A 14,120-nucleotide genomic window follows, 5' to 3' on the forward strand; every position below is an offset into this window, starting at 1 on the left:
GTTTTTCATCAAGACCTGAGTCACACACTCTTTTATAACCTTTCAGAACTTCTTGGCAAACATCTTCTATCTATCCGAGTACTACCTGTTATCAATGTTTTTCACTGCAATCTCTTGCCAGCACAAGTATACAACACCAGTCCACAGTTTTCCCACAGACTTAGTTTAAGAAACATGATACCCTCCAGCCTCCCACTCAGAGTTTTCCTGTGAGCTCCTAGAAACAGAATCAGAAGTTCAGATTAGAAACCCCCTGTTTCCAGCTTTACTGTTCTGATTGGCCAATCTCTCTGGATGGGTGCGTCCGCCGTCTGCTTTAGCTCATTAGTTGTCGTCAACAAAGATATGTGTTACCAGGGGATACCAAGTAAGGCGTTTGGATCCAGTGTAAGCATGCATGAAACATGCCAGCACATAAACACTCACAGAGTCAAAGACACAAAAGCAGAGGGCAGGCTCTGTTGTGTTTCAGGAGTCAGACGGGGCAAAGCTGTTAGAGAAGATTTATTTTGATAGGTACCAAAAACAGACTCAAATATATCTGCCAGGTGGGATGCCAGGGCAGGGATTGTTGAGGAGATTTACCTACTTGTCCTTTCAAAAATATTTTGGACAAAATGAATATGGTTAGAGGAATTTAGAAACAAGGCAGACCACTCTTCTTAAGAAGAAAATAGTACGTCTGTCAAAGTTCACACGATAATGCGTTAACACAAATACGTTTTAACGCCACTAATTTCTTTAACGTGTTAACGAAATCGATCTTTCGGTGTTGTTAATTCATTTCCAATAATAAATATATAAATACATTTCCATTAAGCAAACATTTTTGCCCACTCCCATGTTTATAAGAGTATTAAATACTTGATAAGTCTCCATTAAGGTACATTTTGAACAGATAAAAAAGGTGTGATTGATTTTTTGATTAATCACGATTAATCATGGACAATCGTGATTAATCGCGATTTAATATTTAAATCGATTAACAGCCCTAGAAAATACCAAAAATACACCATGCCATGCTCAATTCTGAACTCTGCATTTATAGTATGTTCAAGGTGATAACCCTGTGTTGTGCCTTGGCTGTTGTTTATGCAAGTCTATTCATGTTCAGAGAGAACTTCAAAGAAGAAAAAAATGTTTTTTTGTACAGTAGCTAGAGCTCATTGTGGGGTAATATAAATAAAGGATGCCATGCCAAAGTCTCTGCTAATCACAGAACAAATAACGCTGAAATGTTTTGTTCTTTTCTTTGTTTCTTTGCTTTATAAAGCCTCAAATTTATAACCCAGGACAGTTTTATGAATCATGGCTAAATCTATTTTACTCAAACATAACATATTGTTCCTTTGCCTTGCATTAGTTCATACAGTATTATAGTGCAGAGACAAAACACACATGCAGTATATGCCAGTCTTATGTGTATTCAGCACGAAACAACAGACTGATACATAAGTTGACAGACGCAGTGAGCCTACACACACAGCAGTTTCAGATGACGTTCACACAATCCTCCATTCATTTTCATCTAAGTGCTATGAGTATTTTTAGACACAGGGGGGTGCTGTTTTCCAAAGCCCTCCCCCTTTTAACATGTTTGACATGTTTTGTGGTGTGGAGTGCTTTTATCTGAGAAGTAGTTACAAGTCTCTGGATTCACTTTAGCTGGTGCTAAACTATAAACTAATCAATGCTGAGAAGTGTGCTTGTGCTTAGAGGGGAAAGGTTAAACTGCTGTGTTTTTCTAAAATTCTTACATAACTCATGGCTACTGTCCAGCAGCTGTGTTTCCTGTCTGTTCTTTTGTTCAGGAGCTACTTTGAAGCGCTGTTAAGGCCAAAGACAACATGTCTGAACTTGTATTGATGGTCACCTTGTTTATGCTGTCTTTCTTGCAGCTGTTAAATTTACAGATCGTCTCTACTCTGGCAGCCTTTGGGTGTGTTTAGGACTACATGTGATGTGATCCCCCTCCCTCTTTTCTTTTCTTTGCAACACACACACACTGTCTCTGTTATTTGACTGGCTCTAGATTCCTAAGCAGTGAGTCGTCCTCTCTCAGACACACCCAGACTGTGCCAACAACGCAGCAACTGCAGCAAATTCACTTCAGCAAATTCACTTCAGCCTCATCGCTGCTACATCCATCAACTCTGCCTCAACGTTAACTCTTCATGCATATATCTTGATGTAGGCCACCTTGTCTGTTATCAAACTGCAACATCCCTCCTTTCAAAGCCAGCCCCGACCCAGCCCAAAGTTTAAAGCAGACCTATTTATTTTTCCTGGCTTCAAGCGAGCAGTGGGTGGGTCTTTGTGTGTTCGGCTGTCCAATCCGACCGAGCCTGCTCTGCTGCCTTGTGGCTCAGGAGGTGGAGCCAGAGCAGCACAGGCTTGTTGTGCTGCTTCCATGAAGGCGGAGCAGCAAGTTTTTCAACGCTGGGGCGTGTGTCTATATGTCTGTTTACATGTGTGTCTGTGTGTGTGTGTGTGTGCATGCGTGTGTGCATTGACATAGAGCGTTTCCACAGCGGGAATCTAAGGTGAAGCAGCCTCAAGAAGAGAGCATCTGGGTAGTGTAGCCTACACAGCAGCATATATACAGGAAACACACCCATATCGCACTTATGGTATGTATCTGGACAGCATTTCCCCTTCATGCTCGCTCTTTTTCTAAATGTCTGGTGTGTGGAAGGGCTTCCTGTTGGACTGATACCTGTCGACTAATTTTGACGGCTGTGGTTAAGGTCATACAGTTGGTGGCTTGTCGTTCGTGTGTTGAATTTTAACAGCAGTTTGCAGCGTTGTGTTTGTGTGAGACAGCAGTTTGTGGGATCAAGTTTGCTGCCTTTCGCATTGGCAAGTTAAGGAAAGTTGGCATAGGACTGAATATTACTGTGTTATTACTTTTATAGAGCAGTTGTCGCCAAGGTAACAACAAAACAAAAAGTAAATAATCAACTGTATATAGTGAGGGATACTGCACAAATAATTAATAATAATTAATATGTCATCAGGGTCTGACAACAACTCTTTAAACAAAATTATCTAACAGTATCCAGACTTCTGTAAACCAGGGTTTGTTTTTTATTAAGGCTGCAACTACCGATTATTTTCATTGTTGATTATTTTCTTGATTAATCAATTAGTGGTTTGGTCTATAAAATGCCTGACAATGGAGTAAAAATGTTGATTAGTGTTTCCCATGTCTTGTTTTGTCACAAACTCAAAGATATTCAGTTTACTGTCATAGAGGAGTAAGGAAACCAGAAAATATTCACATTTAAGAAGCTGGAATCGGAGAAACTTGACTTTTTTCCTTTAAAAAAATGGTTACTCGATTATTAAAATTGTTGTTGTCGTTGCAGCTCTATTGCTTATTGTTGATTAAAAAAAAAAGTATGAGTCAGTGTGCACATGATAGACAAATATAGAACAAGTACAGTGAAATAGCAGATTTTCTTCTCCTCTCCATTCTTAGTTACTTAGCTTTCTTTGATGTAACAATAAAGTGCATTAACAGCACAGGTAGCCCATTACAGAAGGTTTGGCTAATGACGTCACAGTTTACCCAGCTGTCTGTTTGCTCTTGAAATCTTCCCTACAGCGATGATATTCATCCTCATGCAGCTCCGCACTGAAACTTCAGTCAGACAACAGCAGTTTGCACTTTTACACGTCTGATCCACGATATTTCCTTCTAACGTTGACTGCAGCTTTCGCCGCTGAGCCGATGTAATCCGTGTTATCACTACTGACCATTTAGACAAGTCCCCAGTGCTATTTTGAAGTGGTAGCATAAGCTAAGGAGCTGCTTCCAGCCACATTCACATGTGCGTGTCTGTGGTTTGTCGGGTGGGGCCCAGCATTAGTCATCAGTTTTCATTACAGACACACAAGCTGCTGCTTTAATCGCTGTTGTTGGGTAAGGCCTGGATCTACTGCATTGTTTCTTCACTTCTGACAAAACAAAAAGCATAGTGAGTTGTGTGCGTCATGCAGAGAGCAAGCCCCGTATAGTCTGAGGTTTATGAGCAGGCACCGTACCCGTCTAAAACAGGACTTGGAACGGTAAACCTCGAGCACATCGACAGTTTCCGTCTGAGATGATGTGTCGAGCTGACTGAATGCCAGTTTGAAATGAGCAGTGGTTTCAAATGGCACTCTTCCTGCCATCATCCACTCTCTAAAATCTTGTGTCTATTTTGATCACGCTCGCCACATCTCTCCAAGAATGACCATGATGTTCATATCAGTGTCCTGTTCCCAACTACGTCAGTCAGTGTTGTCCTCGCTGGTTACTGCTACAGTAGCTGAAGCTCTGTGGCTCTGTCTGTGTGCATGCAGCAGAGTGTGTCATGTGTCTCACCCCAGGAGACACGGTCATGCACCGACCTGAGTGCCCTCCAATAAAGAAAACTTGTCTGTGTGGCCTCTTGGCTATTGATGAGCAGAGGTTGCTGCTGCTTTGAGAACAGAATTCCCTCTCCCTGTCGGTCACATAAACAAATGTTTGTTGTGTTGGGATTACTGTGTCCACCAGTGTCATGGTTGAAACAAATGAGCATTTGCTGCTTCATTGTAGGTCTGTATGAGCCCCTAATCTTGTGACTTGTATTGGCATTGATTGAGAATATACGTCAGGCTCTCTGTGCATTTATGTTTGAGTTTGTGTGTTCATGTTTATCATGCTGTTTATATGTTTCAGTCTGCTCTGATTCACAGTCTTGCTATTTGTCTGTCAGCTGTGATATTCTGTTTAACAGCTGTTTACTTGCCCCTTATGAAACAGATACACGGCAACTATCGGCCCCTTCCTTTACCTCGACAAAATTTCTACCAGGTACCGCTGTGTGAAATTTCTACCGTCTGCACCCTTTGATTTTGTCTGTGTACAGGGCTGGACAGAATAACAGGAACTCCCTACTGCTCACAATGTTGTGTAACATAGTGACATCACAATCTGCAGTATTGAATTGATTGTCGCAGTGTCAACAAAAAGGGTGCAGGATTGTAGGGTGTTCCTGTTACTTTATCCACCCCACGTATGGCCATTCATCTTGGCTGTGTGAGAAAAGTCCTGCATAAATCCTGTATACAAAGCCAAAGTCACGTACCACTCTGGGCGAGCTTCTGTTCCCCAATGTGGGTTCTTTGTTTTGTGAAAGGTTAATGATGATGATGATAAATGCTAAATGACATTCTGTCCAAATTCAAAGGTGATTTGGTATTTATTATACTTACTAACAAAATTTGATCCCATTTTCATTCCAACAAAATCGTAATGTTTAGGGCTCACCCGAATGCTTCGAAGCTTCGACCGTTGCCATGGCAGCGGCACTGTCCTGAAGCTTTGAATATTTCTCATCGAAGCTTCAAAGCCTAAAAAATGGCATTCGGGACAGCCCTTATAATGTTTATTTTATTAAAGTTCACAGACTAACCTGCAGCTAGCACAACATTTTGATAGCTCAGCTACAGCATTGTTGAGCCTCGCGAGTAGGGCTGGTTATCAAACCTCATTACTTTTTTGGTACAAACCTAAATGTGTCAGTAGAACCAACCAAGTGTCAAAAAATAGCAAGAAGCGAAAACAGATGTTGAAGTTTTGGTGAGATTTGTTGAGTTGTTTACTTCTGTGATCAAATTATTCTTAATTTCTTAATTGAGACCAGAATGTTTTATTCAGGCAAAGTTCTTATATGTCATGTTACATCATTTAACATTTCATAAGTTGAGAACGTTGGCTTTTTTTATTAAATTAAAAAGGTAAATTAAAATGTTTTTTATCCCTCAACTTAAGGTAGTTGTTTTCGTATCTGTACCTAAACTCAGGTATTGCATTGGTACTAATATTGAAAAATGTCAACTGATACCTACCCTTTGCAAATGAAATAGTTGTTCTGATGTTCTTTAGTATATGGAGTTCATAGTTCATAGATACACATTCACCTTAGAATTTGGGTAAAAAACTCAAGTGACACGTTTTAGCTTTTCTGGAATAACAAAAACATGTTACAGAGCAGAGGCTAACCTGGAGGTAGGGCCAGACTTTAGATCCATTTTTTAATTCTCCCTGAAGTCACCTGTGTCACACATATAAGGATTAAAGCATAATGTGTCAAGCATGTGCTAAAAGCAGCTTGATCTGCATGCGTGCTGTTTGTATCGTGTTGGTGGATATACAGTGTTATTTATAAGCAGTCTGCATGAGGAATGTAGGAATGCTGCAGTTTGGAGTCACAACAGTCAGAAAGCTTGCGAAGCGTTTGGGTGGGTCTCAGGTGAGATCAGAGAGTTCAGCCTGGTTACAAAACACACCTCTGCTTTAGCTTCAGACAAACAACTGAAGCTCAGCAACGAGTGAAGGAGTAGATAATAAATGCTTAGCTAAAACCTTAATTTTTGCTTGCTGTTACTTATGTAAATAACCTGGAGCCTATTCATTTAGTTGCGTGAGAAAACCTTTCCAAATTTAAGAATGATGATATCGCCTTTTATTTCAGACCTTTGTGCTTCACTCTTTAGCATGTTTATATATTATTGATAATTTTTATTATAACCTGATACTGACAGTTGGAGTCATCTTGTGAACATACTACGTAGCGCCCCTCTTGTCTCCTAACTTATGCACCGGTTTGGATGTCAGACCGAGCCTCGGGGGGAGACTCTTGTGTTTGTGTATGGATTTGAAGCATTGATCTCCTCACTGATGGTAACGCAAATGCATGTGGATGCTTATGTATGCGTTTAATCTGACCTTTAGTATGTGAGCTTCCCTTATTGAATGTGTATGAGGGGTCAAAGAGCAAAAAGCGCTGTCACATTACCTTGAGGTCAGCAAGTAAACACATGCTTCCATGGTTTTGACCTTGTTCTTTGTTTGTGGACTGCTCTCATATGACTAAATGTAACACAATGTGTTTATTTATGACATGAGAGTGTCACACTATTGCCTCAAATGAAAACAATAAATAGCTTAGTGTAGAAACACATCAATTTAAAGGCAGGGTGGGTGATCTTGAGAAACTAACAAGAGTACACTATGTTTTTAAAAATTACGCAGCTGAAAAAGCCCAGTGTTGCCAACTCTTTTCCAAAGAAAAGTAGCTAGCAGCACTAGCTCCGAAATTCCCTAAGTCTAGTGAGAAAGTCCCCAAGTCTGAAACACTGATGGTCCGTTGCTTCAGGTCTCCCTCCAAAGCCACTCTCCCACTATTATCATTATGAACGTAAAGATATCATAATGAACGTAAACGACAAACATGGCTATTGTTAGTACTCAGAGCACTCAAGAGTGCCTGTAGGCAGGTTACCGGATTTTGTCCTTTTTTTGTCAGAGCATTTGATTCATTGATTGCTATCGGGATGTATTGAACATTTCTAATAATATAACAAAAGAAATGTCATCTCTACAGTAATCAATGAATCTTGTCTGGATGGTAAATATGAAGCCACAACCGGTTAGCTTAACTTAGCATAAAGACTGGAAACAGGGGGAACAGCTAGCCTGGCTATACCCTGTCTTGAGTACAACATTGACATAATTTAAAAACACACTGAAGAAGTAATTATATTTAATTAAAGGGATCGCGGTCACTACAGTGTCCTAAACATGATGTCATATCGGAAATAAACACATCATCAAATGAATGACATCATTGCTGTGCTCTATACTTTCCTTTACAATTGCACATAATGACAAACCCAAAACTCACGTATCTCGACTAAATTTGTAACTTGCCACAAATTTTAAATATGTCTGTTGAAATAAAAGGAAGTTGGCCAAGAAGATTTGGTGACTAATTTGGGTTTTAGTCATATGTGAGCAGTCAAGACCAAAACCATGGAAGCGCACGTGTTTACTTGCTGACCTCAAGGTAGTGTGACAGGGCTTTTTGCTCCTTGACCCCTCAATAAGGGATGCTCACTTACTAAAAGTCAAATGCTTATATTTGCATCCACATGTATTTGCATTACCATCAGTGAGGAGATCTAAGCTTCAAACCAAATGCTCTGACAATAAAAAAGAAAAAAAACAGCATCTGTGGCTGTCGGAGGACTGTAATAAGCCCGTCTAACAATAGCCAATGGAGGTAGTGCTGCTAGCTACTTTCAGTTGGCAACACTTGGCTTGGTTTTTTGATTGGATATTTTTTTTAAATCTAGCTTACTCTTGCTGGTTTAAGGCACCAGTATCAGAATTTGAGCATTACCCAGGACTAGTGAGATCACACAGTGTTCCAATGTGGGACTTTTAAACTTCAAAACATTTCCAACATAAGTTTCATAATTTTGTAATGAAAATATCTTAGCTAGTGGATTTCTGTTTCACGTGCAAGTTCAACCTGCAAAAAACATTATGCAAGACGCATCGTGCATTTCCACCCACTATGCAGCACAACTGTGCTTCCTTTTTAAAAAAAAGTTATTAAAGTTTTTTTGTCGGTAACTTGGCAACAATCAACATTTCCTGCAGTAACACGAGCAGCATGACTTCCCCTGTGGCAGGGGGATGCCCTGGCTGCTTGTGACCTCACTTCCTCCTTTGTGCCACTTCCTACTTTGTTCTCTCTCTAAACAGCATTATGTTGACTCTTCCAACAGTCGGTCAATTAATAATGACATGATTTCTAAACGGAAAACATATGCCAAGAGAGAAAAAGGGAACAGGTAGGGGGATAATAATTATTTGCTTAATTTCAATGGTCTTCACACTCCTTATGCAACTAAATTCATCAGTTGTAGTTCTAAAGGTAAGAAAACATGTATCTTTTGCTAGACATTTGAGCCTCAAATCTGCCCTATAGTTGATTAAATGCTGCTATGTGACTCACATGTGTTGCTAACCCTGAGCTGGGTTGTGACCTTATTGGAACCCCAGCGTGTGAGGCAATCATTGACTGAGCTGCAATCATTTCTAAATCAGAGATCCCAGATTGCAGATGGTTCAGAGTGTTGCAATGCACTCTGTCTCTCTCTGTCTCTTCCCTCCTTATTTGTTCACTCACTGTAGTCATTCACTGACAGACGTGCAACCTGGCTTTACCCTCCATCCTGCCAGCTCACTGTAACTTTAAAACGAGATGCACAGCTGGCTTGACAGGTTAACTCACTCAGAGGCTTACAGGTGCCTAGACATGGGATAATGATAGTTGATGTAAATGTTTTGGCACATGACTCAACGGCATCTGTCAAGTATACCACAAACAATTTATGATAAAGCACACAAACCGATGTAGTATGTACAGTAGATTACAACATGTTTTACAGTGCTAATGATCTCACAGCTTTGCATGATTAGCATGAAGAGACTGAATAGCAGAGTAATGTTCACTAACTGGCTTGGTTAGATCTGACTACAATGGTATAACACCACACAATGCATTGGGTTGGATGTGAAACTGACTCGTATTCTGACCTGGTGTCATCGGGGTGGAGGCTCTGTTTTCTTTATTCACACCACCTGAAAGAACTGGGCTGGGCTCTGCAGCATACTGGGCTCCACCTGGAGACTGCTGCATAACTCCAAAATACTCAACTGCGTGCACAGCTGCCTTCAAAAAAGAGTTTACTTGGTACACTCTTTGTGTACTTCTGTAAAGTTAAAAATACATTTCCTTCAGTTATCTGAGAAGAGAATACACTTGAAACTATAGTATGTTTAGGATTCTCCTTTATTGTTACTGCTTGTTGAATAACTTTATTTTATTTTATTGATTTTGTAAAAGTGCATGTATGTTTATAGTATGTTATCATTTTCAGAGAACATGTGGCACTATTACTGTTCCTATGATAAAGTTTGAAACTAATAACAACTGTCCAGTGTGTTCTCACAGGATAGGGCATCATTGAAAACTTAAACTTAACATTTTTTTGTTTATGTTTTGATAGTGTTTCCATATACCGGTATACTGTATGGATAGGATGTCCTGTAGTGGGCAACCTCGGGGGTCTGAGAAGTGAAGATGCAAAAAGAAGTCTGATTGTATAGAAGTCTATGAGAAAATGAGCCTACTTCTCACTTGATTTATTACCTCAGTAAACATTGTAAACATGAGTTTATGGTCTCAATCTATAGTTTCAAGTCTTCTTCAATACATCATGATGTTCATTTAGTAAATTATGGTCCCATTTAGAGTCAAATAGACCATAAAGCAGGGTATGCTTTAGGGCGTGGCTACCTTGTGATTGACAGGTCGCTAACGAGGCGTTGTCCGATCTGGGAGTTGGCCGTGTTTTTTGTCTTACAACTTTAACCCTTTCACAATGTGTTTTCAGTTTAAAAATGTCTTATTCAGCGTTCGGTTGTACTTAGCTCCACCCTCTTGTGTCACTTCTGGTTGCAAAAAAATCAAGATGGCGAAGGCCAAAATACTGAACTTGAAGCTTGAAACAGCAGTCCACAAACCAAAATAATAAATCGTACATCAACAACTTAGCAAAAAATCTGTAAAATTAAAAGGAATTATACATTAAACTTTACAAATACAAGCTTTAATTGTAAACTGCATGATACATTTTAACAATATAACAGTACGAAGGACTCTTTAAAACTAAAAAGTGGGAAAAGGTAATAGACAAAATAGGACACGGACAATAGGAAAAGTAACTAAGCTTCTTTTATTATAGCATTTAAAAATAGACTTATAGATAAATGATATGTTTCCTGAGTAAAAATAATGTGTGTGGCAGCAGTTTGATCACCAGGCCGGTTACCAGGAAATGAACTGGATCTTCAGAATGATAACTTTTGTAATTCAACAGAAAAGAGCATCAGATACAGAAACTTATTAGGAGGAAATCGAAGATCACAGCACCGATGACACCGTGTGATAGTTGGCATGTGAGGAAGGACGGTGCATCACTGCCGTGTCTGTCTGCGTGTGAAAAACGGCTGCATTTGGTCGGCCCAGTCAAAGGGCGACCTCGTTGGGTGTCTTTGAAGACTGATGTGAATTATCTCAGTGTTAATTTTACACCGGGTGACGTCAGTCAAAGAGCAACTTGTGAATCCTGCATTTTTTCGTCGCTGTTGTCAGTTGCTGAGGTGACGGCAGACAACAATAATACTCTGCCTTTTTGTTCTCTGCTGTCAAACAGAAGTCGCACCCTTCAGTGTGGAATGTGATGCCTGAATCAATCACCTCTGACTGCAGTATTGTGGATGTGTTTGTGGGCAATGTAAAAAATCTTTACCTTTCTTTCCTGTCCTTTTTCTTTCTGTTAAAAGATAAGGAAAGGTAAGTTGTGTTGACAAGCGTAACAGCCTGTTCTCCATCCCCGTCCAGAAACGAGCTGCATGGAATGTTTTATGTCTTTGTGAATCTTGAAATGATTATGATCGTTTCTTGTTCGTTTTTTCACTGCACATGCGTAACTTTTCTCTCTCTTTCTCTGTTTGTCTCTTTCTCTCTCCAGTCGCAGCCTAGCCAGGCCACACCCAAACCGGCAGCTCAGGTCTCCACCGTGAAACCTGCACAGTTCGAGGTATCAAACATTCCTCTTTTAATGACCTTTAACCTCTTCTCGCCCTGTCTCTCTCTCTCTGAGGAAACTAATTTCTCAACTTCCTTTGTTCAATTAATGGTTCGTCTGACCTCTGACCTGCTTATTATCTGGACCATGTGTAGTATTATTGTTACTTCCTTTCCTGTTCCAGCTTCATGTTTTTAGTAATTTAAGGCCTAGTCCACACGTACACGGGTATTTTTGTAAACAGCGTTTTTCCTCCTTACATCCACACAAGCACGGTTTAAAACAAATTTCCATCCAGAAGAAAATGCAAAAACACAATTGAATTGACACGCATACACCGGCGACAAAGTCTGTGTCGTGGGAGTGTTATATTGGATGAGTCGCAGTGACCTCCGTAGGGCATTCTGACACTTCTGTTCCTCAATATACTGGAAGAGTAACTATACATGTATGTATAAAATGTCCTTTGAGCAAGTTTATTTGGCCACGTCTGTCTGTCATGGATGTATTTATGCCGCAGTTGCACAACATGTCGCCTCATTATTGACACCTCACAAAGGAGATTTTGAAAAATCTTCACCATGGCAGGAGTTTTACAACAGCTCCGTTTCCAGTGACCTTGAACACAGTTTGGGTGTGGACGAAAGACAAAAACGTATAGAAGAAGCCACGTTTTCTAAATACCCGTGTACGTGTGGACAAAGCCTAAGTAGAGTGAGGGAATAGGTGCAGCTGTGTCCTCAGGGCAGTAACACGCAGAAAAGAAAACTTTCCTTTTCCTTCCATTCAAGCACAAGAGAGGTAACACCCAGTTTCTCAGTGGCAAGCAGTTTAACCCCGTAATGCTGCTCTCAAACAATGGATCAAAGTGACTGTGTTCAGTTTGATGTGTTGCTGATTGGAGTCATTTCCAGATGGTATGATAAATAGAATAGTACTTTAGGAGGTGGACATGTTAAAATACTTTACCGGTACGTTAATCAGGAACTCAGGAATAGTTTATGACTACATGTCAGTTTTGCAGGTTTATTTTTAGGATCTGAGTTGTTAACATACCAACACGATGTCTGTTGCTAGAAAACAGTTTTAAGTATTAGGTATAAGCTGCATTTTATCCATCCAGTGCAGTTTATAGGAGACAAAAACAGGATTACCAGGACAAACTGGTCTTCTTGGCCGAAACTTAAAGTCTATTTCTCTACAGAAAGTACTGAAAGTCTCTTAATGATTTGTTTTTGTCTTGAAACAATGCCTTAAACCTCATTTTGGCCATAAAACACAGGGCTTTAACTGAGTCCACAGCTTAACTGCCTTCCAGTATTCTCTCTAACTTCTTTAAGATCAGACAGTTTTGACAGGACAACTCAACAGCCTGAAGTGTTTTCTCTTGGCCTTCAACAACTGGGCTTTGACATCGTCTATTTTGGTGCCTGGCTTGTAGAGGAAGGCTTTGGTGGGATATTTGAACTTGTGCAAGTGTGCAGAAAATAGGTGCAACAGTATTTGAAATAGTATAATGTGAGACAATGACTTGTTTTAACTTTACCCAGTTATTTATAGACTAAGCTTAAATTACTCAGTCATTAACCTTTAGCTATAAGTGACTCTTGTTTTCATACCTCTTGGTTGACTTTTCCATAGTGGAGTACAGCTGCTCCTGTATCAGTGGCAGTGTATACGAGCAGTATGTGCATGCAGTGGAGGCCAACCACTATGTACGGTGCATCAATAAAGGATTATCTTTACCTCTTTTTTTCAACTTAAAGGGGCACTCCAGTGATTTAATGTTGCACTTCCATAAAGTTGGGGGACTCACAAGACGGATTTAAAAACTCATGTTCGAAACCTAAGCAGCAGAGACCAAGATATCTGGATTTTTTATTGTGAAAAGTGCTCTGATGCTAACTTATCAGCACATTTATTCAGTTAATTAAGTTATTAACATTATTTACATTCGTCACAAACACTCACCTAACCAGATGATTTTGGTCTGGATGAATTAAAATCAAAACATATTTTCACCCAACTATGTTTTAATGAAAATACAATTTGGAATATAATTAGCTTGTTACACAATAATAAACCCATGTCATGGAGTGTGTGTAATAGTGTACCTGACCATATGAGTCTCCACTGTTCAATCTGTGTTTTAAATGAAGAAAAAAGACATAATGAAACACAAATGCCAACACTGACCAGTCACCACGCCGCCAAGCTGTCGATGTTTATCAGGCTGCTGTAGTAGAAAGTCTCTGATTTTCTTATAGCTCTGTCAGTCCTTCACATTGTACGTTATGTTATAAAGTTTGTCAGATATTTGCTGAAATGTAGGCGTAAGGTGATCACAAGCAGCAGATGTCAATTTACAGAACATGACACATTTCCACCTCCACCTGTCGAGAGGAAGTTAATAGACAAAATATCAGATTTGGAGATCTTTCCTGTTACTGAAACACAAAAGGTCAAGCTCCAAAACCACTTAATCGTACATTTCCCATAATGCAACCAATAGCATCATATCATTTGACGCTCCTTACTTGACAAACACCCACCTGTTTGTGACACAGGCTTTGAGTTATAAATTTGTAGTGTACAAGCCCCCGTTATGCAGCGGTTTTCACAGTAAACTGACATTTGTGTGT

General features: G+C 39.8%; 1 protein-coding gene across 50 annotated transcripts in view; it reads left to right on the forward strand.

Annotated features, from left to right (window-relative positions):
• cast (calpastatin) overlaps positions 1-14,120 on the forward strand; it is a 47,915-nt gene that overhangs the window by 13,225 nt on the left and 20,570 nt on the right. For 38 of the 50 annotated variants that reach the window (XM_037782918.1, XM_037782910.1, XM_037782709.1 and 35 more), the window contains one exon: positions 11,422-11,490. The exons of 1 other annotated variant lie outside the window; for it this stretch is intronic. In XM_037782918.1, the coding sequence (XP_037638846.1) occupies positions 11,422-11,490 (69 nt within the window). Of the gene's footprint in view, positions 1-2,428; positions 2,631-4,792; positions 4,844-11,421; positions 11,491-14,120 lie in introns of those variants that run through there. 11 more of the 50 variants (XM_037782692.1, XM_037782833.1, XM_037782970.1 and 8 more) reach the window with 8 other exon arrangements.

The sequence above is a fragment of the Sebastes umbrosus genome, chromosome 1 (genome assembly GCF_015220745.1).
Source record: "Sebastes umbrosus isolate fSebUmb1 chromosome 1, fSebUmb1.pri, whole genome shotgun sequence".
Taxonomy (NCBI): domain Eukaryota; kingdom Metazoa; phylum Chordata; class Actinopteri; order Perciformes; family Sebastidae; genus Sebastes; species Sebastes umbrosus.